General features: G+C 43.4%; 1 protein-coding gene across 2 annotated transcripts; it reads right to left on the bottom strand.

Annotated features, from left to right (window-relative positions):
- Positions 1-1,092: 1,092 nt before the first annotated feature.
- Positions 1,093-24,282, bottom strand: vps39 (VPS39 subunit of HOPS complex). Of its 2 annotated transcripts, none has more exons than XM_076748937.1 (24): positions 23,688-24,282; positions 23,369-23,434; positions 23,176-23,240; positions 22,786-22,828; positions 22,571-22,665; positions 21,497-21,595; positions 21,289-21,381; positions 20,385-20,568; positions 18,279-18,399; positions 17,344-17,464; positions 16,932-17,061; positions 16,184-16,326; positions 15,859-15,999; positions 14,035-14,176; positions 11,807-11,893; positions 10,499-10,572; positions 10,158-10,374; positions 9,198-9,326; positions 8,876-8,978; positions 8,706-8,751; positions 7,735-7,884; positions 5,337-5,471; positions 3,600-3,691; positions 1,093-3,181 (listed from the first exon to the last, which is right to left on the bottom strand). In XM_076748937.1, the coding sequence occupies exons 1-24, from the start codon at positions 23,758-23,760 to the stop codon at positions 3,100-3,102; spliced, it is 2,631 nt and encodes an 876-aa protein (XP_076605052.1). In that variant the 5' UTR covers positions 23,761-24,282; the 3' UTR covers positions 1,093-3,099. The 2 variants fall into 2 exon arrangements, with proteins under 2 accessions (XP_076605052.1, XP_076605053.1); XM_076748938.1 differs by having other exon boundaries at positions 16,932-17,058.
- Between the last annotated feature and the right edge of the window lie 127 nt (positions 24,283-24,409).

The following is a 24,409-nucleotide window of genomic DNA, read 5'->3' as shown; positions in this document are numbered from 1 at the left end:
TTCAGAGTCACAGGGGAGCGTCGTACGATCACGCCGGAGCTCCTCGTATGCTCCGGAGATGCATGTATCAGCGGAACATATTCTGCCGGTTTGGGCCGACTTCTCAGGCTCGATCCTGTCCCCCTGCCCAGGCGAGGGAGTCATCAGGATCCGTCCGAGGCCCCGATGTAGCAAGCAGTTGGCAGACTTCACTGAGAGGGCGTGTGACTAAAAGCGTTGCCGAGCAGTCGGGCTGTTGTGATTCTGTTACTCCAGCTGGCTCGGCTCAGTGTAGGAAGTCCATTAGCAGGACAAGTAACAGTGTGGGTGCCTCAGCCCCGAGGATAATGGGCCTATCTGGGAAAGGACTTCCAGATGAGAGATGGGTGATGCTGACTGTCCATGAATAGATTCAGTAAGTGGAGTAGAACCACTCTGCTTCATTTATGGGAACAAAGCGGATGTGCTGGAATCTAAAACGTCACTGAAGTTTGGGGGAAAAAATGAACGTTGAACCAAAAAAAAAACTACGTATCTGTATCATTAATTAGTCCACAGTCCAGTCTGCATATGTGCACAGGCTCTGAAGATACCTGCAAGGTGTGTTCTGTATCCGTGACTGTGTAAACAGTTTTTAATTGACTTGTGTCATGTGTCATATGTGTGTCAGAAGTTTGACTTGAACAGTTCTAGTTTTAAGAATCATGGCTCAGTATAGTAGTATAAGTCAAAATTAAGATACGAACTCACAGTTAAGAGATATTAAATCAAATGGAATGAGTCAAATTTAAGATGTTTTAAGTCAAATTTATCACAATAATTTGATTCACACGAGTCAATAATGATAAGTATTTCATATTTTTATAATTTTAATTAAACTACATCATTTCAGTCATGTTTCAGAATCTCACAGTTTTGATACTTTATCTTTTATTTACTTATTGTCTTTATTTTTGGCGCTTATGGGCTTCTGTACATTTGAAACAAATTCTTATACACAGGAGGAATCTGCTAACTCTCAACCAACTCTCGCATCATCTAAATCTAAGCAAAAATAAGCAGTTAAAACCAATGTGTGCACCTGTCGGACACTGTGGTATCACAGACACAAGCATGAGTGGAAATACTTCTTTATTACTGATTAAAGCCAGACAGACAGACAGACAGACAGACAGACAGACAGACAGACAGACAGACGCATCACCCCCAGGATCAAATAACTTCAATGTGTCATTAACACTCTCAGTCTTTATACAGAATACACACAGCGGTACAAATGCTCCCACTTCAAAGGTTATTCAGAAACAGTCATAGCAGAGAATGAGTGCAAACTGGAGGAGGAGGAGGAGGAGGAGGAGGAGGAGGAGGAGGAGGCATTTAAAGGAGCAGGATGAGCAGAGGATGCTACAACTTGTGGGAACAGTAAACTTAAAAATGCTGCAGGAATCCCCCAAAGTCTTCAGACGTAAACTTAGTGATTAAAAGAGAGATGAATGTCGAGTCCAGAGTGTCACTGAGCAATGACCCCGTGGACAAATTAGTCTAAAAACATACATTCAATGCTTTTATTTCAGTTTTAATAAACTGGGGGGTCCCATGACCTCCCAGGCGGACGGTGAACAGACACATCTTCTAACAATATTGCTGATAAAACGCACAGATCAATCGAAACTTTACTTCCAGTTCTTATCACATGCATGTGTGATTTGACAATAAATAAGCAGGACGTCCCTCCTCCTTTAAAGTGCTGCCATCTGTCTTAGAACCAGACTGTATGACTTCTCTAACACAACCTTCCTCTTGCAAATAAAACGTTGAATTCAGAAGCAGTGAAAGTCGCTCTCGCTTGGGTTTGGTGTGCAGCTCAGGGTGCTTAATGTTAGCTGTTATATTTATGACTCATGTCCACTTATGACCACTGTGACGCGCGCCGTCACACTAATGTGGGGCTGCAACGAGCAATTATTTATCTACAGTTCCTCCGTGCCTGCAGTGATGTCATCAATTAGGTTTTTATTAATCTGATCAGACGTCCAAAACCCAAACACATTTGATTTCCTGCCATGAAAGACAAGGAAAAGCAGCAAATCCTCACATTTGAGAAGCTGCAACCAGTGAATTTGATTGTGAAATTGACTGAAACGATTCATTGATTTTCAAAATAATTGCAGATTAATTGAATAATTGATTAATGAACTAATCACTGCAGCTCTACAATGACGTCTTTACTTTAAATTAAAGGGACATTCTGTGTTATTATGCTGTAATTGCCACCTTGGCTGCTGTTCAGAAGTCACATCGTCTCACTTTAAATGTTTCATGAAGAAGACGCATGAGGCCTTTAAAAGCCATGAATGACGTTAGTCGAAGAAGCCGCTTCAAACGTTTGGATAGAATACAAAAACACACTGTAAGACTGTTTGCCTAGTCAGTACCAGCGCATGCTGACAGAAACTCACGAGACCTCACTGTAAGTACAATCTTCAGAGTCACAGAAGGCATTTAACAGTCTGCTGCAGCGTGTTTGTGGCACTGAAGCAGTGCTGGACAGGAGGGGAGGGAGACGGTGAGGGCGGGGGCACAGAGGAAAAATAAAACAAAACTGCAGACCTTGTAATCATCTCCTGGTGAGAAGGAGCACTAACTTCTGCTGTTGCAGCTCCTCTCACTCCAAGCGTCGGTCAATAGCGCCCATTTTCCTCCGAGGCAGCGTGCAGGGCAGTGAATCCCTTCTAGCGTTACAGTGACACATGCCTTTCAAATGTCAGAGTCTACCTCCCTCTTTCTCTTTATTTCTCCCCTCCTGCCGGGCGACCCCGGACATTCCTCCTGTTACTTCATGCACAGAGAGAAAGACGGTCCCTTTGCTTTCAGGAGGAGGTCCCGTTCCGCTCAGCTGTCGGAGCACGACGACAGCCGTGCCCGAGGTTAACTCAGGTCAAAAAATGTCTGCACCCGCGGTTTTGTCGGGTGCTTCGGATGCGAGCGTCTGATTCCACAGCCGGCCGATAAACTGCAGCACTTCCAACCATTTGTAGTTCAAAGATGTCCGAGCGCTGAAATCCACAGAGAGGGCGGGGGGGTTATTTATTAGCAAACAGTCGCTGTCAGGTGGAGCCGTTACTGCTCCGTGGGACACACGGTGCGGTCTTTGCAGCAGAAGTAATGCACCACCACGCCGTTGGGATACCTGGCAAACGCACTGCAAGACAAACACAGAGGGAAGAGGGATTAATATTCACTGCATCGCAGCAGATAAACAAGCCTTTAATTAAAAAAAGAGAAAAAAACAAAACGGTGAAGAGGGTGAAATTAACATCCGATCGGATCAGGGCAGAAAATCGTGATGATGTTAATAAAACCAGAACACGCAGACTGTGTCGTAATACAGAGAGATTTTAACCACAACCCTAAGAAATGCACATAAACATGAGTTCAGATTCACAGATTTATTGATCACACAGTCATAGTTTAAATATGTGCAGCGTGATGCGGGGGTGGATCACTCAGGAGGATGTGTTGAAAGGCTCATGTGCAATAACAATGATTAGAATTAGAGAAAATGCGGATTAGAAAAAGAGACAGAAAGGATAAAAGTGCCTCCGCTGAGACAGCGTTACCTGTTTCCTATTTTCTTCTTGCAGACTCTGCAGGTCTTCTCCTCTGTAATGACACACTTTACCTGCTGGTGGAAGATTCGCTCCTCCTGCACCTGAAAACAGACGACACGCCAGGTCAGCACAGCAGCTCAGACTTAACATCTCTGAAGCAAAGTATCATCAAAAGGCCTCTGCAGCGTTTCCTTTAGGTCTAGGCTGTCACTGCGTTTCTACACCTGTTGATCAAACTAGCTTTCAGACATATTGTTAATATTGTTTTTTATCATTAACAGCAACAAAAGTAAAAAACAGTAAAGTTGCACTGTGGCTCACGAGCCGTGGGCAGACTGTGTGTTGTGCTATTGAAGATTAAGGTCCAGACTGGTTTAATGTGCTGTAGCTAATTAGCTACGCAGCCTGCTAACTGACATTAGCGGTGAACTTTTCTCTGCTGAATGTGTGTTTGGTTGCTGAGGTGAGTGTTCATGTGTGTGTTAGATAAGAGGGCAGCAGAGCTAATGTGGGTCGTTGTTCAGACTCTGTGGCTCTTGCAGGCTGCTGTCTGGCTGTTCGTCACTGAGACCGTCTGCCTCTGATAGGTCACTGATGTTGCGGCAAACTCTGCTCGTGCAAAGGTTTGATCGGCTGCACGGACACAAACAGCTTCTGGTTTCTCGCAGGAGAACCGAGGACACGCGCTTCACAGAGCAGATGTGTTTGCTGTAGCAGTCAATTTAATTCCAGTTTAATCAAGTGAAACAATTTGACAGGGAAAAATCAATCTGGAATTGAACTGCTCTCAACTAATGGACATGCAACCTGTGACCAGGGGCGGTGCACAGACTGCTTTGTATGAAGGGGTCATGTGAGGCCGGCAGCCGCTGCAAAAGGGAACTGATTTCTGTTGATTACTTCTTATAAATGATACTCTTTAATCTGTCCCTGTCACTTATTTTGCTTTTGTATAACAGGACGGATTTTCCCCTGTAAACCAACTATTGTAGAAGGTTTGCAGGGTGCAGGTGGAAGCACTGCTGTGCTACATCACCTGGAAACTGAGAAATTACAAAGCTCTGCTCTTCTTCTTCTCCTTCTTCTCTAACGGTGAACACTTCAACGGTCACACGGTTCTGACAACTTTCCCTTCGGTCTGTCGCACAAGCACACATCTACCATCTGCTTAGTGTCACCTGAAGTGGCTAAATTGTCCTCCTGGATCCACATTCTTCACATATTTTAGAATCTACGTGCGTCAGATGTTTTGTCGTCTGGATATACTGTGATGTTGTTGGTCTGTTCTGTCTGTGGCTTTGGTTCCTTGCATCTTTTTCCTGGTTTAAAGGCTGTTTTGGTGAGTTTTTCCTTCCTTGAATTGAGGGTCTAAGGACAGATTGTAAAGCCCCCTGAGGGAAAATGTGATTTTGGGCTGCAGAAATAAAATCTAACTTCTCTTGACTGAAGTGTCCTTGAAAATTTACTGAATGTCTCTCAATGAAGGGAAGCTGTTTTGTAGCTCACCCTGCTCTCCGACTTCAGCAGAAGGAAGCCAATAAACAGACTTTGTGAGGATCAATAAAGGCTCTCATCTTTTTATGGAAGAGTCATGACAGGAATCAATTCCAACAGATCCAAAACTAATCAGTTTTTCTTTGACTTCACCCAAACATCAGTCTCATGAGTGGCTACATTCAATGCGACATCTGAAGTCTCAACCTGATTTACACGAACCAGCATGTAAATAAACTGTGCAGGACTCACCCTGAGGAACTCGGCCTGCAGCAGACTCTTCAGCACCTGGTTGCAGCGTTTCCTCTGGGCCTTCTCCTCCAGGACGCTCTCCAGGAAGACCCGGATCTCCCGGATCTGGGTGTTTGCTGGGAGCAGATTGATGGCCTGGGAGAAACAAAAAAATGTGGCTTGTTAAACACTGTTGACCAAACATGATCTTTACTACTCTTTCATCATGAGAGGGAACTGCGTGCACGGGATGAAGGAAACGCCTTCAGAACAAACTACAATGGCTTTAAGTGTCGTTTATCAGGAGCAGTGGTGGTAATGGTCATGTTGAGGTGAATCACACTGCTGAACTGAACACACAGTGATAAACCAAGCCCCCCGTTACCTTTGGAAACTTTCACAATTCAGAATAATTTGCCTGAATGTTTCTGTGTGAACGCTCAGAGACACAAAACACAATCAAGGCCCAGCAGTGCTGTTGTCCTCTTGCTTGACTTAATTAAATTAAATGCATACAAATGGCCTCGTTACCTCAGACGGCTTAGAGTGAGAGTTTTCTGCTGAGGAACTAGAGCTCAGAGATAGAGATTCAGCTTGTTTGTAATTCAGCTTCAGTTCTGACTGACGCTTGCGAACAGCGGGTTAATTCCCCGCTATGGAAAAACAGAAATGTTATTGAGCTACTTAAAAGACAACTCGAACAATAGGCAGTTTGTGTTATACATCACGCAGCGCACGGTATAGTTAGAATTTTTTTTATAGGACTTTTTAATGGCCTCTCTGACAGTCGGTCTACCCTGCTGCCACCAGCACTTACTATTTTTTATTATTTTGAGAGCACCAATCTGTAAACCTTTAGTCATGTTTTATATGTTTTATCTTTGTAATTGACAGAAAAATTTAAATATCTTGTCAGTGTGACAAACTAGCAATGTGTGGAAATGTGCATTTTTGACTATAATGAGAGACTAACTCATAATGAATATAGTCTTTAGTTGCATTTCTACACAAGAAATTGCTCAAAAAACAGCTGAAAGGATTAAAGAATTGACAGAAAAAAAAAAAAACAGCTCCATGTTGGAAGTTTCGCCTGAGGTTTTGTACAGTCTTCTGTTGTTGCCTTTATGCTCTCTTGGCGAGGCAGAGGCTGGGAGCGAGGCCAGGGGAAATGAAAGCAGGGTGCCATTAAAGTCAATGAGGGAGTGCAGGGAGGCAGAATGGCACAGAAAGACAAGATGGAGAGCTCCTGGCGGTGGGATCCAAACCTCGACGCTCACATAAACCTGCAGTGTTCCCCTTGAGAGGCTCTTAATTTGACATGTCTGCGGCTGAACACAGATCAGCGGGGCCTTTCACACACAGTCACATCCACTCTACATCACACATACATCACAGCCTGTTAGGGCGCGTTTTACAACGGGAATATAACTCAGAGCAGTTAAACTCGCTCATTTTTTTGCGCTGAAACACTTGCAGAGACGCAGCGGAGGCGTTTCAAAGCCTGTGCCTCTGTTCCTTTGTGATAAGACGCAGACAGAAAGAATATGTGCTGGGTCGTTTCTCCTCCACGTGGACTGTGAGGAAAGATGCTCGGCAGCTGGATTGCACTGAAAAACCAGTGTTCTTCAAGGGATATCTTCATTACTAGACAGCAGTCGCTGGATTGCGACACAGAGGTTTGATGAGCAAAACAGGTCACGAGCTCGTTTTGAACCGAACAGCTTTTCTTGAATTAGCGCTTTGCTATTTTGGTGCTGGATTCAGGTAGTCGAAACATCAAAGACGTTCGCTTTGCAATCGCAGACGCCTCTCGAGGGAGATCAGCACCCCGGCGGAAATCTTTTTTTGGTTCGCTGGATCTTTTCTATCACAAAGACGGCAGCTTGATTGCCCCCGACAGTGCGAACCCCTCTCGTCTCCCTCTAAACACAAACCAAACCGGATCTTTAAACGAGTTGTGTTCAGCTCCGTCGCAGCTGTAATTTCACACCAAACGCCAATTGACTAATTCTGTGTGAGCGCGCGTCGTCGTTAATCATGTTATTCTATCTCACTTTAATCCAGCCTAAACAAGCCGACTCTTATCAGCTTCACTTTCAATGGCACGTCTTGTCTGGCTTCGCAGTGATTGGTAAATTAGCGCGATGGCAGAGAGTCAGCTCACAATAATAAACCCTGGGGTTGAATTTGAAGCTAATTCTTGCTTTCTGATTTAATGAGCAGTTTGAAATACCAGATGGGAGTTTGCTGTGTGGGAAAGATGAATTTAAGTGCAAGAATTTTATGCATGTGTCAGAAACACTTTTCTGTGACTGACGTCTTACTTGACATCGACACAGTCTGTAAAAATAGAATCACCAGACTGGAGTTTGTTCCTAAGTCATCCTGATAAATGGAGTGCCGCTCTGTCGCTGTTTACCTTGGTGGTGTTGAGCTTGCTGTGGTGCAGCTCCAGGACGTGCAGAGCCGCCTGGAGGTTGGCCTGAGGCTCCGACAGCTCCATCTTGATGGGTCCCAGACAGTGGACGTCAGGAGGTGACAGGTACATTCGCAGCAGAGACAGATAAACCTGAAGGGAAGAACAGCAGCTGTTAATACTTGTAAAACATGAATAAAAACACGACGTGTTCCCAAAGTGGTGAACCTCACAGAAAGGGAAAAACAAGGTAAAACGTGTTATTTACTGAACTTCAGCAAAGCTTTTAGGCGGATTGTGTTACCTGCGGACAGAGCCAGGCTAGCCGTTTCCCCCTGCTTCCAGTCTTTATGCTAAGCTAAGCTAACTGGCTGCAGCTTCATATTAAAGCGCAGATATCAGAGTGGTTTTGATCTTCTCGTCCATCCCTCATTTAGAGAGTGAATAAGCACATTTCCTAAATGATAAACTCCTTTCCTTAAAATCCGCCTACAATAACGGCTTTAATATTATCAGTGGACGTTACACACGGACACTGACTTCTTTCTTTACAGGAAGAGTAATGACTCATCGATGTTCTCCTCCAATCCAAAGCTCATTCATTCATTTTGAGTACTTAAATCCTGGCCTTGTTTGGTCGCACAATCAAACAACATTTTATACACACAGCAGACAATATCAGCTGTCATTTCTGAGATATTATGCTTTTTGTAGAGCTGCCAAAGCGCCTGTCATTGGATGCATGAGGCATAAATAATCCATTATATTTGTATAGCAATTTCTGCAGATACAAAGGCACTTAGCAGAAGGCAGCAGAGCGTACAGAATGAAAAAGTGGTCAGAAAAAACAAACACAACGGAGCTATGATAAATCCAAGTAGACACAACAAACAGAGCGACATCCAGGAAGCGACAGTTCTCTGGAAAAACGAACAAATCAGGACCAAAACAAGATTGCACCAAAAGCTACTTACATCTTTATTCCCTTCCACTGAACTGTTGTAATGTCGGTGACAGTATCTGCAGAGAAAATCAAGAGAAATTCGGAGCACAGAGCAACTTATTCACTGTTTCAGACTCTCTCACGGTCAGAAATTGATGCTGCTGGAGTTCAATCGTTGGGCTGCTGGTTGCTGTTACTCACTCTTCAGCCATGCGGGTGTCTTTCAGGATGTGCACGTAGATGAAGAGCGCCTGCTCGTGTTTGCCCATGCGACCCAGAAGCAGAGCCCGTTCCTCAAGCAGGCCTTTGGGACGGAAAACAAGGTCAAAGGTGCAACTTTCACCCTTCAGCTTGAGTATACCGTACATAACACATTCCTCTGTAACTGAGAACATATGTACTCAAGGTAATGGGAAATGTATGAGATACTTTTTTTTTTCTTTGGCACAGAAATCTGTGGCTTGACTTTCAGCAGATATCTGCGATGTGTCTAAAAGGTCCGTCGTGTAAATCCAGTTCCTACCATCAAAGGGAAAGTCGCTGATGAGTCTGGCTGGTTCATAGCTGGTAGAAATGTCCAGGAAAGACAGCAGCTTGTTCCTGAACTCTCCCAGATCACCTTCCTCCTTCCCTGCAGCAACAGCTGGAACTCCTGCAACAGCACAGATGTTTTAATTACAGTCTAGAGCTGCAGAGATTAGTCGATTGGCTGACTGACAGAAGCACCGATGTCTTAGAAAAACTACCAAAAATTCACTGATTAAACCTTCTCAAAAATGACAACTTTGTGGTTTTTCTTTAAATAAGAAACTCTGGAGGAAAACTCAACAAGGCACACTTGAGGTGAACCTGAAAACACTTAACATTTTATCAAAACAATGCATACGAAACTCCAAACTGTACACTTGCTGCTCAAACAGGCTTCAATAATCACAGTCAGGAGGCTGTAATGTTGAACGGGGTCCTATTTCATTGTTGACAATCCAAATAGTCTCAGAGAAACAATAACTTAATATCACAGGCTGCGTACAGCAATATGATTCATAACACAGCATGAAGTTATTGGTTTGTTTCTCTGACAGAGTGCATATTAATGGGCTACAAATGCAGTCACGCTGGCTCGGGGGCTCATTTGAATACACGATCCCTGGATGATCATTAGAAGGCACAAACAGAGGGAGATGGATGGACTTCATAATAAGTCCTGACACGGGCTTTATTTGTAAAGCAATGAGAGATAACTGAGTGGGTGAGTAAGCGGAGGCAATCTGGACCCACGTGCAGTGATGTAATTACATGAAAATACTCCAACAATTTACAATGATGGTCTTTTGGCATTAAGTCGATTTTCAAAATGAGAAAATAAGCCCTTAATTTATTTTTGAAACGTCTAAAAACATTACTTTTATCATTTTCATTGTATTTAAAGTGCATCGTGACATTTTAAAAGGGCCTGCAGATACCATGAACTCAGCTTTCATACCTTCTGGCAGTGAGTTGAGGTACTGCTTCATGAGGCCCTGAACCCTCTCCAGGTAGAGCTGGATGAGCACGTTGTGAAACTCGGGGCCCTGATCGTCCCACACGTAAATGATGTGCTCCAAATATGGGATGGCGAGCTCCTTAAAGCCCTCCTTCAGGAAGTTCAGCACCTTGTCTCTGGGCAAAGTCTCCACCTCTGTCAGGTCCTCTGTGAAGATCTGGACAGGGAGAGAGATTTTTAAACCTTTTCAAGAATGAGTTCAACCTACGACCAAACAGCAGTTAATACAAAAAGCATGTTTATATGAGGAGAGAATAAAAACCTCTTTGTTCAAATCTCACCTTCAGGCCGTCCTCAGGACAGATCTTCAACACCCAGGGAGAAAACTCAAAGATGATTCCCAAATTCTCCACTCCTGCGTGTGAGAGTTACAACAGATGAGTACATTTTACATCACCGAGGAAGCTCAGAGGAAAACCAGAAAAGATGGAGACGCAACACACGATCGAGCCCATGATGAAGAACAGAAAACTCCCCTTCAAGGCGACACAGGCGGCATCAATATTAACTGCTGTTATTACAGCAGTTAGCTCTGAGTCTGTGGCTTTATTTAACCATTTTTCTGACAGTTTTCAGACCGAATGATTACTTGATCAATCAGGAAAAGACTGAGAGTGAAAACATTTGTCAGTTGCAGCCTCAAAAAGCTGCATCGTGCACAGCAGTGCTGCGGTAATGTGTTGATGTAGATCTGCTGAAAATGGGCTGATTTGTATGCTTCTTCCAAAACCATTATTCCAGTTATAATGGCTTTTTTAGGGGTCTCATTAGTTTGTATTTGGTAGAAAGAAGCAAAACTGTGCAGTTTACATTATTATAGAGAAGAAAACCATGATTGGGGTTATGTTTTATTACCCACGATCAGTATTACTGCCCACCACTAAGCACTGCGACCATTAACTAATTAAAGTACTGCCAAGACATTCGGCAGCCTCCAGCTTTTGATATTTTTTGCCTCTGCGTCTTATTTTTAATTTACTGGATTGTTCTCGAGTTTAACCGCATTTTGGGAAACAGGCGAAAGGCTGATGGGAAGAAGCAAAAACAAAATCACTCTCAACTTGTTTTTCTACAGCGGAGAGAAAACCGCCAGCTTGAGGAAAATAACATCCTCTTCGTGACCAAATGCAGTGCTTTTTGGGAAAGTGGTATAAACTGTAACAAAACATGGAAACCACATATGAAAACTAAGACTTCTAACAACCCCTATCATGGACTGCAACAGAGACTGTAATCACCTAATCATTAAACCACAGCGTCACAATCAATTTGAAACAGATTTTTTAACAAGAACACGAGCATCAGCACCTTTAACTGCCAAGTACTCGGTAAGTATGCATTTACACTGTGAATACACAGCATTTACTGTGTTCAAATACTGACACATATGGTGCAAAAAGCTCTCATTCAGTCAGAGGCAGACACATGCATGCAGGCTATACATTTCATCCAACATCCACAATTAATCAGGGCGAGCGTGTCCTCTGATGCTTCTCCAAAATCACCCCGACTAATTAAACACATCTCACAGTGACGACAGCTTTGACACCGTAAGCTGAAACAGACTTGAGCTGGCTGTCGGTCCTTACCCAGCCGCTGGAGGTACTGCACTGTCCGCTCGTGGCCCTTCAGAGGAGAGTTGGCCTTGGTGGACTGGTCCAGCAGCACCTGCAGAGCTGCGAGAGGGCAAACCGGGTGAAGAGACATGGAGGGAGGGGAGCCAGAGGGGGAGATGTGTGAGATTAGTCTGAGTGATGGAAAGAAGCAAAATGTCATCTACTCTGCTGTGCGCTGCGTTACATAATCCCTCTGTCAACAGAAATTGGATGCAGCGCATGCAGCATTAATTGGTGGGCGGGAACAGCTGGTTTGAATTGGCAGAGGGAAAGAGAGCAGCATGACATCACGAGCACAAATTGCAGCGGGCTGATTACAACCAGCCGCTCTCGCAGCGAGCGCGGCCCAGAATCTGCCGCAGAACGCCGCCAGAAACCGAATGACATTAAGACAGCTCTGATGTACGAGGATGACGACTCGACCACATGCGGGAAACCTCCTCTGAGATAAACTGTGCAGCCTGACGGAGCTGATCCGCCCTGAGCTCGGAGTGAGGCTCTGCTACAAACACACAACTGTTACCTAGTGAGTTTAAACATAATGGAACAATTCAGCTCACAACGGCTCTTGCATTTGAATTGGGGGGTAATGAGGACAGCGCTGACAAGGCCCGGCGTAGCTGTGGCTGATCTGCTATCTAAATACTAAACCCCAAATTCAACATCCAATTTGAAAGCAAAATTGGGAGCAGATGTTCGATTGTGTTTGATTGTTATGTGTTCAGTTGTCATGCTGAGGTCTGCAGCAGATAAACCACACTTTGACAAACAAAACCGAACTCTGATATCAGCCATTATCCAGTGATTGATGCATTTGCTGCCTGATGACTCATTTTCCTCTTCCAGAATTAACAAATAAGAAATGTATAACATTTGCAACTGATGCATCATATAAATAGCATCTAAAACTGTCTAAATGTAGTAGAATTAAAGGCTAAATTAAAAAAAATTCAGTCTGAAATATAGCGAAGTACAAGTATGGAGCATGAAATTAAAACACTCAAGTCCAAGGAGCTCAAGATAAAGCAGCATATGTGCTTCATTACAGAGAAAAATGCACTTGTGTCAAGTATTGTACACACAAAACGTTACATGACACTGATTTGATTTGCTTGCAGATGGACTTCAACCAGCACAAAGGCACCAAAACACGTCCTGTACAACAAGCCATTGTTCAAGCTTTGAGTTCTTCCCAGAATTTTTTTATTTTTAAAAGCATGTTTGACGTAATGTGTGAGTTCACAGTGCATGTACACATTTATATCTGAACGCAGACTAGATTGTAGACATTGTACATGCTTGTATGTATATTTTCCATTTGACTCATTGATGTTACTGAATTTTAACGTCTTCTGTTTAATGCACTTTTTTCTCACGTCATGTTTTTATTAACATACCGTTTGTTGTACCTTCTCCCTGCTCGAGCAGCTAAAAATGTCTGTTTAAAAAAGCGTATTTCAAATTGCGGTTGATCTCAACAGAGCAAAATATCTGCCAGTTTTCCAGGGGAGCCATCAACGGCCGAAGGAGGTGTATAAATCCCACAGCATCTCAAATGAATTATTACGCCCCAAATCACACATAATCAACTGGAATTCAAACTGTTTTTGCAGAGAGGCACAGTTCAGTCCAAACACATGAGTGTGGACTTGGCATTGAAGGCAGGTTTTTGAGACAGAGCTGGGTGAAAAGTAAAAATCATTTTGTAAACTGCTAGCTGCAGGTGTTTCAACTAATTGAGAAAATTAATGGAGATTTTTTTAATATACTGTATTATGCCCTTCTTTTGCTGTGCTTATTGTTGTTAACCTCAATCTGACTTCCTAGTTAAATAAAGGTCACATATATGAATAAATTGTCCTCCTGACGTATGCAGATTACTTCTTATGTTCGTTCAGTTTTTAATTAAAGACTAGCGTAAACTGCTGGAAGGAAAAACACACTTTACAATAAAAAAGTAAATTATCATACATCAAAATTATGCATAAAAACAGTTTAAGTTGTTTGACCTGATAAAGATCAGACTGGGACTGAAACGTTGTCCATTTAAATAAATCAGCGGTTTGAAGTCAGTGTGCAGGTGCAGCTTGTGGTCCTGCTGATGAGACTTGTTTCATGACAATTTGTCAGAATTAATGATTTAACGACACATGCTGATACTGTGAGATCGTCAGGTGGTCGACCAGCAAGCAGACCCTCACCTTTCTGGTGCAGACCCTTCTTCTCATAGAGAATAATGAGCTCGCTGTACTTATGGGCCTTCTTCAGGACGTACTCGCTCTCCTCGATGTGGCAGTGGTTGTTTTCCAGGCGAAGGAGGGGGGACACCAGGGCCACGTTGGTCTGAATGACAGCAGATTACAGAACATGAACGCTGCACATTTCCAAACTTGAATCCATTCGTATTGTGTTTCATCCAGAGACTATGGGACACTGATTAGCTCATCCTCTCTGCTTCACAGCGTGTTTATCGTTGAAATAATGTGCTGCAGATGCTTGGCGCTCTGAAGCTCACGCTGCCTTAGAGGATCCCCACTCACTCTTAGGTTATCCCTCCAGTGTGATCTGCATCCCTGAAAGTTCCTCTGGTTAAACAGTGATTCTTAAACCTCCAAAGGAAAAAGCCCCCGGTGGTACTTTTCCTGGGTGTCCAAACCGCATGAAGTGGCTTGTCTACAAGGAAAGACTTTGAAGTTCGACTCGACCAATTCATTACTTTGTTTTCTACCATGAACGAGGTCTGACACACAGATTGCCTGCTAAATCAAAAGGTTTGCTTTGTTGTCCTGGTATCTTCTTTACTAAATCAGTACCAGACCCACATAAGTGAAGCTACAACACCAAGAGGACAGTCAGAGTGACACTACTTTTAACTGTGACTCAGTCATTGTTACTTCAAAGCAAATCAGCCGATGAGCTGCGTAAAGAAAACCCATTTGGCTGCATGTAAGGTGAAGTTAACAGCTGCCAAACTCCCTGAGACTGAATTACTTTCTTGTGATATCATACCATTTTGCCGTCAGTGGCTGCCAGGTTCATCAGAGCCGACATAACTTTTATCAAGAAATGCAAACATTTGGATTAGGTTCACTGACAGCTGCAAGTTGGTCGTTAATCAGAGAGTATGGAGGAGTCATGAGTGGAAGGAAGTTACGGGAATAAGAAAAATATGACTAAAGATTAAAATAAGTCCGGTTAAAACATGTTTCTGATGAATTTTGCTTCATTCCAAAATTAAAAGTCAACAACGAAAAAATGTGACACTTACTGACAAAACCTCATTCAGACGGAGGATTTGTGAAGGAGTGGGCTTGTGGAGCTGCTAGCACAAGATAAAGTAAAACTACTGCAAAGTGTGAGTTTGTCTGGAGTCATTCACAGAGAGGAAGGAAAACCCGTCGTGGAAACTCAGTGATACCAAGTGTGTGATTTGGCCGTCATGGCGGACATTTACCATGAACCTCTCAGAGCTGGACCTCGAGCTCCAGCCGGCTTCTCGGCTCTCTGCTTTCAAATGAAATCATCTGAGGCAAAATTAAAGCTGTGGCAAGTGAAACGGGAAGGAGGTAACACTGCGCAATTTCCTACTCTGTGAGAACAAAAGCCTGCTGTGACATCTGAATATGCAGAGGAGTGTGCAAACTCCTTCAGGCGTTTGGCACGAGGTTTCAGGACATGCAGAGTCAACATAAGGAGCTGAGCATATTTGTTATGCTGTTAAATGTGGAACCAGCTGATGTGCCTGACAACATGAAATCATCGAGGTGTAAAGCAAAGACTTTTTCTGAGCAGTTCTCTTCAAAACGAGTAACCTCCCTCCCCCTCCCACCTGTCAGATGGTGCTGCCCAATCACCAGTAACACTACATCCTGATATGTGCCACCCCTATGAAAAATTTCTGTGGGCGCCACTGAGTATGCAGACTGTTTGCTGTATATTCTGCAAGACATGGAAGTATCAGAATCAAAGTCTGTGTTAAAACACAACATGCATCCAGGAGGAAAAGGAAGATGGTCGGGCCTTACGTGCAGGTAGCACTTCAGCAGGGTGGTGTCAATGATCTGCAGGAGTTTCTTGCGGCTTTTTATAGTGGGCGTTCCCTCCATGAGCGGAGACGTTGTAGAAGGGTCAGAGTCATTCAGCTGTTTGACGAGGTGGCTGCGTTTCTGTGAGGACAAATAAAGAAAGATGTAGATTATTATGGACCCGTTATCTTGATCCTCAACCTTAATATGCTTTTATTATTCTACAACTTAAATCCTTTTCGAAATGGTGTCACTTCCACGGATTTTTCCAATTTTTCTGCATTGTAAGGACATCACACATGTGCAAGCCCGCACACACACACACCTGGGTGAGGTAATCGATGAGAGCCAGATGAGCCTTCTCCAGCTCTGCCCCGGACAGAGTCGGCAGAGGGTTGGGGTAGTGCAGCTGTTTGCGGTAGTCTGACGGGAGCAGGTCTGGGTACAGTCCAATCACATGGGTGGGATCTGCAGGGCACAGGAGGGGAAATGCGTCGTACTTTATTCCACACATGATACCTCAGGTTGTTTACAGCTCTTGATTAAAAGGGAAAGTGATTTGAGGACGGAGTTCATAATACAAACATAAATAATTACCACAACATGGCGAAAAAATAAATCTTTAGCTGGCCAGAGAGAGCTCATTAGAGGAAAAGTCTGTCATCAGTGTGGAATAAATTCTCACATCGATGCACGATGTGACATCACTACATATGAAAGTCAGACCTGTTTAGCTGCAGATGTCTGAGTTCAAGATGAAAAAAAAACAAAACATGCAGAATAAATTATGGCCAGATTCACCTTAATTAGGCTGCAACTCATAAACATAGATCATGAGAGAAAAATGGGTGATGTTTATCACACTGGGACAAATCTGATCACCTCAGACTGTCGACAAAACATTTACTGTCAAGACGTGGAAGCCACAAACACTCATCGTGAATAGTAGCCATGTGTTGCAGGTTAAAACAAATAAATATTACGACACATACAACCAGATCCAAGTCTGACTTTACAAATCTGGCCCGAGCAGACAGAACTCAGGGGTCCACTGGGAGGGAGGAAAGCCGTACCTGTGCCCAGTTTGGCAAACACCTGCATGGAGTCATCAAATCTCTTCTGGCAAAACAAATTGAAGGCATAGAGATTCTGGATGTGATGTATCTGCTGCTTCTTATCTCCATCTGAATCATCCTTCATCTTCTGGCAGAAAGAAAAACAATCATCACGATTCAGAGAAGTGTCTACAGCTTATCTATCAGACAGCCGGCGTCCAAGAATGTGAAGTGCTTTATTCCTGGAAATGGCCCTGGATCTCTAGATAGGCTGACCGTCATGTACAAAGCTGTGAGCCTTTTCCTGTTTCGACACACAGCTCCTAATCAAGACAAATGATTTTAATGTCCAGTCCTCTGAGCTAAAGCGCTAACTGAATCTTGAGGAATTGAATAACAGGGTTTAAGAGCGAGGGCCGCTGCTGCTCACCGCCAGCTGAAGAGCCAGCTCAAACTGCTTGTCCTGTAGAAGCTGCCGGATTTGACTGGCTATTGACACGGGCACCAGGCGCCACACAAAGTGGTTGCTGGCAACGTACACAATATTTGGCCTGTGAGAGATAAGAGGAGAAAACAAGATTAGCGAGAATAGGCTGGAGCTGAAGTGTGTTCTTTGTTATGACAGACTGGCATCGTTAGTATCATATCAAGACAAATAGAAACCAGGAGACCTGATGAGAGCCGCAAATCACGCATGATGTGCCTTTAAGGCTGTTATGCATAGGAACCAGAGTGGTAACCATCACAAAAAGCCAACATTCATTATCGAATCGGTAACTTTAAGCTGGGAGTATCTCCATCTCCACTGCAGGCTTTTTACCTTAAATACAGCAGTACTGCACCGTAATGCTGCCACCGTGACATTTTCTCATTACAACATGAAAGAGCTCACATTTAAGGTCCCTAAAACGAGATGTTTTTCATGTCCTTATGACGCATTTTCTTGTTGCGACTACATGCACAACATTTTTAAACAGCCCTTTATTGTTATAACAGCCTAACTGTTTGCATCAAGAAACTTTCCCATTATAAAACAAAACACATTTATCTTAATAAAACAGGAAATGTTTCTCAGTACAACATGAGTTATGTGGTAGTGGTATATTATAATAAGATAACTCGTCATGATTCTGTCAGTCATTAAAATGTAAACAAACCCAAACGCTATTGAATCTATACTTTAAAGGTGCACTAATGGAGGCAGTTTGATGTAAAAGGTTTGGTTTATACATAAAAGTAAACAGCCAATGTGCTATATTTCAGTCAGAACTAGGTGTTCTAACTGCAGTCTGCATGTGTGCAGAAGTTCCTTTGCAAGGATAAGTAGCCAGAAAATCTCATGCAGCATCACGGAGGACCGCTCACCCTGCCGAAGTGATGAAGCGAGGCCTCTGCAGCTCCACGCTCTGCACCAGCAGCCTCGGCTCAAAGGTCCGGATCTCCACGTACCGAGGGAGAACAGCTATGATGTACGGAGGCTGGTGCTCTGAGGGCGTTTGAAAAGAGGCAAGAAGGTCAAATTTGTGTGCGCGCCAATCAAAACCAAACCATCACAATTAGGTTTGTGTGAAAATAGTACACATCTTCTGCAAGCGATCAAATACCCGTGGATTTACACACAGTAGCTGTGGTTTAACTCAATACTGGGTCTGACCATATGAATAATAATAATAACACACTAAAGTCTAAACAATGGCTTCACATTTTTGAGGTAACTACAGTTATAAAATAACTTTTATAAGATGTTTTCAGCTGGAAATTAATCAGGAATGTTGCGGTTAAGCGGCTCAGCGGCTATTTTGTTGCAGAATGGACATACTGTGCTCTAATTATCTATTTCTGTCATTCTGACATTGAGAGGACTATTTGTACTAACACAAACCTGATTTAACCTCATCCACCATGTATGTTCTCTCTCGATTAGTTCATAACTTGGGAGAAAATGTTGAAAAACGGCCACTTCAATGTCTCAGAAGCCACAATGACGTCTTCAAATCTCATTTCCTCCAACCATGAGTGTTTAATTTAGAAGTGATGAGTCCACACACTGGAGAAGCAGGAAGCAGTGAATGGACACGGACGCAGACACTCTAATGATGTTTAGAGTTTTTATGTCCACCCAACCTAAAGTCTTGAGACCAGGTGCCTCAGTTGTGATCATGAGCGAAGACCTTGAGGCTAATGGGGGAGGAAATCCATCCAGAGACGGCTCTTGAGACAGGCCTGAGAGTTGGACTCATGTGGGACAGACTACGCCCACAGGCCCTCCGCTTCAGCCACGAAGAATTAGGATGGTCAGTTAGATGCATTTTGAAATGACCGACACTCATCCTCCACTGATGCACGCCAAAAGCCACAACGTTGACCATATCAAAACAAGGAAATTGCAAACTGTATGAAACCACTGCTTGGAGGCTTCATTTCCCTTCCATATTGTTCCTCTCTGCATTCCAATGAGCACAGACAGAAGGGCCTTTAAAACAATGTGAGAGCTCGTCTGCATCACTTCTGTCACAAAGCTCATTAGTAACCCAGACCTGTGGCGTCTTAGTCACGGGATAAAGAGCGCTGATCTAAAATGATGCTTCCTCTTCTGACACATGGAACAAGCGGCAGAGCTCAGACAGAGCGGAAAGAGTCTGCACAGAGGAGGAGAAAAGACTGACAACAACTGACAAAATAATTGGTGGTATTTATGGCAAATGCTTCAGCAAGTGTTTGTTTTAATATTCAGCTGCTGCTATGTGAACAAGACGGCTCCATCAGCACGACAAGAGAATTTCTTAACCAGTGAGTGAAATTAGTTTATAGAGAAGCAACAAAAGCTGCATTTAATTCAACAGCTTCCCATTAACAGGCAGGAACTGAAATGTCTATCAAATGATGGAAAGAGGAAGCAGATTAATCTCAGATTCTGGTCAAACGCAAAGAATTCAGATTATATTTTAGTCGCTGACTATGTTTACTAGTTTGTGTGCAAAACAAAAACATGCATGTGACCGAAAAAGATTCCCTGAAACTGTCATAACAGCAGCTTGTCCTCCACCCGGATGTGCCAAAATGCTGAAAACCTGATTCTCCTTGTTTCGTCCTCTGAGGTTTTTTCTCTTGGCAGTGCAGAAGGGTATCAAACTCTCCAATATTAGGTAGTCTGATCATTTATAGCACACAGCGTCCTTGCAAAAATCAATAGATGCTAACATTTGAGACACCATAAACTGTTAGGAAAACCAATATCTGTATATGAGTCGTGTTCCTCAGCCTTTGACTTTGCTGTCAGTTCCTATTGAAATCGAATACAAGCTAAATGCAGCACAGACCTCAAGTGTTTGTAGTAGCTTGTTTTGCATATATGCAGAAATACAACAGCATGAGCCACTAAGAATTGAAAGTCCACAAGCTGGTCACACCTCTGAGTGGAGAATCCCACAGATGCTGATTAAGAAAATGTCTGCTGTGCCTCTTTCTTACCCATTGCTATAGGGATGTCTGTCCAGTTCAGGGCACACTTCTGGGTGCAAACGCCCTCTTCGTTCAGCACTACAGTTAGGTCATCCTGACCAACAGCCACCTTCCCATCAGCCAGTGGGGCAACCAGAGGCTCCAACTGTTTCCCAGTGGGGAAAAGCTCCTTGATGGAGCCACGGCCATCCATCTGGTGGTGAGGAGAGATGGTGCGAGTGAGAAAGAAGATATAGAATTTATAACGTCTCATTAACTTCATCCGTAAGTTTAACAATAAAACATTAAAACAACACTAAAGCTGGTTTAGACTAGTGTAACACTACCAAACATCAGCTGATAATAAGAGTAACAGGCCTAAGAAGAACTGAGGAAGAAGCCCAAAATAAACACACAAATTCAAGGACAACAAACAGACAGGAGCTAATTATACAACAGGCTGCTTCTAAACATTTCAGAAGTGGTATGAAAAGACCAGTTTAAAGCGATGCTCCTTTCAAAACTTGCCAATGAAACACTCTGTCCAGACTTGAAAGGCATCTGCAAAACGTTTGTAGTTTGCCCCTTCACAGAAAATAAAGGGTTCAAGCCCGTTCATGCAAAAGTCACGACACAGTCCAGCCCAGCCTGCAAGGCTGCACATGAACGAATACTGAGACTCTGTTGTGTTTTAGCAATATTTTGGAAAAATATGGCAGTTCCGAGCTGATTGAGCAGACAGATGGGCAGTGGTGAAGTGGTTTCTATGGCTGTTTCACAGAAAAACTGTCACTACTGCCATCAAAGTGACTACAGCCTCTCTTCTCCATTAAGGATCGCCCCACGAACCTTTAACAGCCTTTCAGTTTCACTTCAAGACGTAGGTAGCTACAGATAAGAAAAGCCGAGTGTTGTCCTTTCCTCTAGCACATACCCGAATGAGGTAATAGTCTCGTTTGAAACCAACACATATGGAGTTTTCACACCAAGCCATGGACTTTGGAATATCCGGAGCTCCAAAGTCGCCCTGACAGACAAAAAGAAAACATCAAGATGTCTAAATGTGTCAAAGCATTGGAAACAAAATCCTCCAAAGCTGGATCACACTGCAGTGAGTCACATCTCAAATATATCTTATTCACCTGCAGCTCGTGGAACTCTCTGTCCTTCCAGTAATAAAGCTGGAGTTTCTTTTTCACCGCGACGCACATTCTCAGCCTTTCCTCTCCTGAGCTGGTTTGCTGAGGACAGAAGAGACAAAATACACAATTCATGACTTCAAATCGGGGAAAATATGAGTGAAATGTGGAAACAAAAAGAAAAAAAAAAACATCATTGTTATGACTGTCTTTGACTGTGCCATGGAATTGCATGGGAATGACACCAGTTTTTTCTGTGTTTTTGTCCATTTATTGCAAATTGGGTATATCTTTAAAACACACAGCTGTATAGATGTCTACATGTCTTTCCTGTCTTTAAGGCAGCCACAGTTTCCATTCATTTCAACAGAGTAAAAAAACAGCTAACACAAACTTGATGCATTGAGCTTAACAGTGAACATCACATCGCTTATTATTCCTGTCAAGGATATGTTAACAAACTCTGAAAGAGTGGGCTGATTTAAAAAGTATAAATCAGTGTGGTTTGTTTATGTGCTGGTGGGAGGCAGCAGCATGTGAGACGAGCCGAGTCAGTCTAAGGAAAAGCAATGAACTTGACCTGCAGTGCAAACCTGCATATAGGACTGTAATGACTCTTTAGACTCTTTACTTTTGTTCATTCAAGCACGACTGAAGCATTGCTAAAAATGTTCAATATGATGGATTCGCTATCTTAATCCTGAAGGTGTTTTTTCTTACCACGCTGACAAACAGGAGAAGGCTGCCTGAATGTAGAAAACACAATTTATTTTAGCGAACTCCAGGAAAAGTCGGTAATAATGTAAATTATACTGGAAATAAGTTGGAGTAAATTGGTCCAGACATAGCAAAGGTTACGACCCACTCAAATCCTAATTTGATTAAACTGAATGAACCCAAAGCTCCCTGGTCACAACACAGCTTCCCAGTGAGACACCCACTCATCTGCTTTTTCTCCTAACCAGTCCACTGACTTACGGCTGTACGGCTGTTGGGCTGCACATCCTGTACAAATGAAAAGGAAGATTACAGATACTGTAGGAATAGTGTCTGAAATTGTAAGCGCGCTGCACCAACCTGCAGGTCACAGGCGAAGAGCGTGGCTCCTTTGGCTTTGGGCAGCACAGTGATCTGCTGGAAGGTGAGGAGGTCATGGACGTGGATGTTGTTCTCTGCAGGAGAAACACATTAGAATCTGTTCAGAGCATGAAGATGAACCCTGAGGCTGAAAGTTTAAACAATATACAAAGACGAACCAGCACGATGTTTATATATTAGAGTGAGAAACTTACCGAGAAGACTGACGAGAATTTTGTATTGTGAGACCACGTAAAGCTGTAGAAAGAGTAAGAAACAGAATTATAGGAGGTTTGAACCAAATGAATGCAACCTCAACCAAGCACTCATGTACGTTACCAGTACATCACATCTGTGCCGAGAACAGGCAACTGCCAATATCTGTGAGCATGAGAAGCCTTCACTACACTGCACAACATGAGGGTTGATCTCAGCCATCCTAAACACGTCAGTGCAGTGAGCCATGTTTACAATCAGATGGTCCAACTGTTATAAGTATTTGAGACGTAACTTCTCTCACCAGACTTCAAAAACTTCTTTGGAAAATAATTTTTACAGAAATTAGTGTGTGGTTATACTAAGTCTCTTCCTGCAGTCTTATCTACCTGCTGAATCTTCTTTGAGAAGTTCTTATTGGATTTTTCCAGTGTCACCTCAAACCGGTTGGTGCCTTGGGAGAAAAGAGATTTAAAAATAAATAAAAAAAAAAAAAAATTATTTGATGCAGGGAACAGCAAGTTGAGATCTGCAAATACCCAAGGAATGAATTGCATCACACATCGCTTTGGTTCTTCCTACCTGCATCCTTTTTTATCCGGTAGAGAAGAAGATGCCCTGGCTTTGTTCCCACAAGCAGCCAGTCCTCTGTGGGGGGAAAAAAACTCAGAATTAGGGTCTAACACTTCAAAGGATGCTGTCAGTCCTGTCAGACATATCACGCTATCAAGCACAAACATCCTCAGTCAAACTCTGAGCTTTGACCTGCTTGCAGGAAGATCATGTTAGTGGTGACGCAATGCATCACCTCTAGACAAGTGGGGCACCTGAGACTGGAGTTCAATCAACGCCCAGAGGAAGGAATGAAAGCGTAGGGGTGCATGAAGTGTCAACAACTCACCCCAGGCCGCAAGACAGTCAATCTGAAGAGGAAGCTTTTCCAAAATAGGCACCGGTTCGTACGCGTCGTGCATCTTGAAGCAATGTTGCTGATCGAATTACAGACCGCTCTTGTGGATCAATCCCACACGGAGTAGACGCTTGCCTGACAACAGCTGACTGACTAACCGCTGATAAGTCTGTCAGGGTGGTACGCCTTTATGTGTCGCCATTAAACGACCGTGCAGTTCAGTATTTCGACAGGCAATGAGGAAATCTGCTCTGGTAAAGCTGGTCTTACAGACTTCTGTAATGCTATGCAGTTTGGCTTGTTAGCCAGCTATCTCTCCGACCAAAACAACAGCTGATCGTTAGCCTGCTAGCTTAGAAGTTAGCAACCAACGGCTACCGCTCCTAAACATTGTCCCCGGTCACTCCATGCTCACTGAACCCGGAACAAAGGCGGTCAGTTGCTTTGTCGATAAAGACAAACACGACATTTAGTTTACTTAACACAAATAAGAAACACCGTGTTGGACGTTGCGGTTAGTTTTCGTTAGCCAGGTTAGCTTCTCGATACTTCCTCAGTTGCGTTGACGACGGCTGCGCGAGGGAATGAGGTTTGACAGGCACGTGACTGAAGTCAGCGCACTCACGAGGAACGTATTAAAGGCGCAGTGACTAAATTTGTAGTCAGCAGCTAAACGGTGCTGTGCGATTCTCGCGAGATTTAGTCATGTTCAG

The sequence above is a fragment of the Chaetodon auriga genome, chromosome 14 (genome assembly GCF_051107435.1).
Source record: "Chaetodon auriga isolate fChaAug3 chromosome 14, fChaAug3.hap1, whole genome shotgun sequence".
NCBI lineage: Eukaryota > Metazoa > Chordata > Actinopteri > Chaetodontiformes > Chaetodontidae > Chaetodon > Chaetodon auriga.
Note: the sequence above shows the minus strand (reverse complement) of the source record. Positions and strands in the feature narration are given on the sequence as shown.

What these genes read in the sequence shown, in the direction of transcription:
- vps39 (XM_076748937.1), bottom strand. Translation starts at nt 23,760, where the DNA reads ATGCACGACGCGTACGAACCGGTGCCTATTTTGGAAAAGCTTCCTCTT. An exon ending in TCTCAAAGAAGATTCAGCAG is followed by an intron (nt 22,829 to 23,175) that starts GTAGATAAGACT and finishes CTCTTTCTACAG; the next exon opens with CTTTACGTGGTCTCACAATA. An exon ending in GCAAGCTCAACACCACCAAG is followed by an intron (nt 5,472 to 7,734) that starts GTAAACAGCGAC and finishes TGTTTCTCCCAG; the next exon opens with GCCATCAATCTGCTCCCAGC.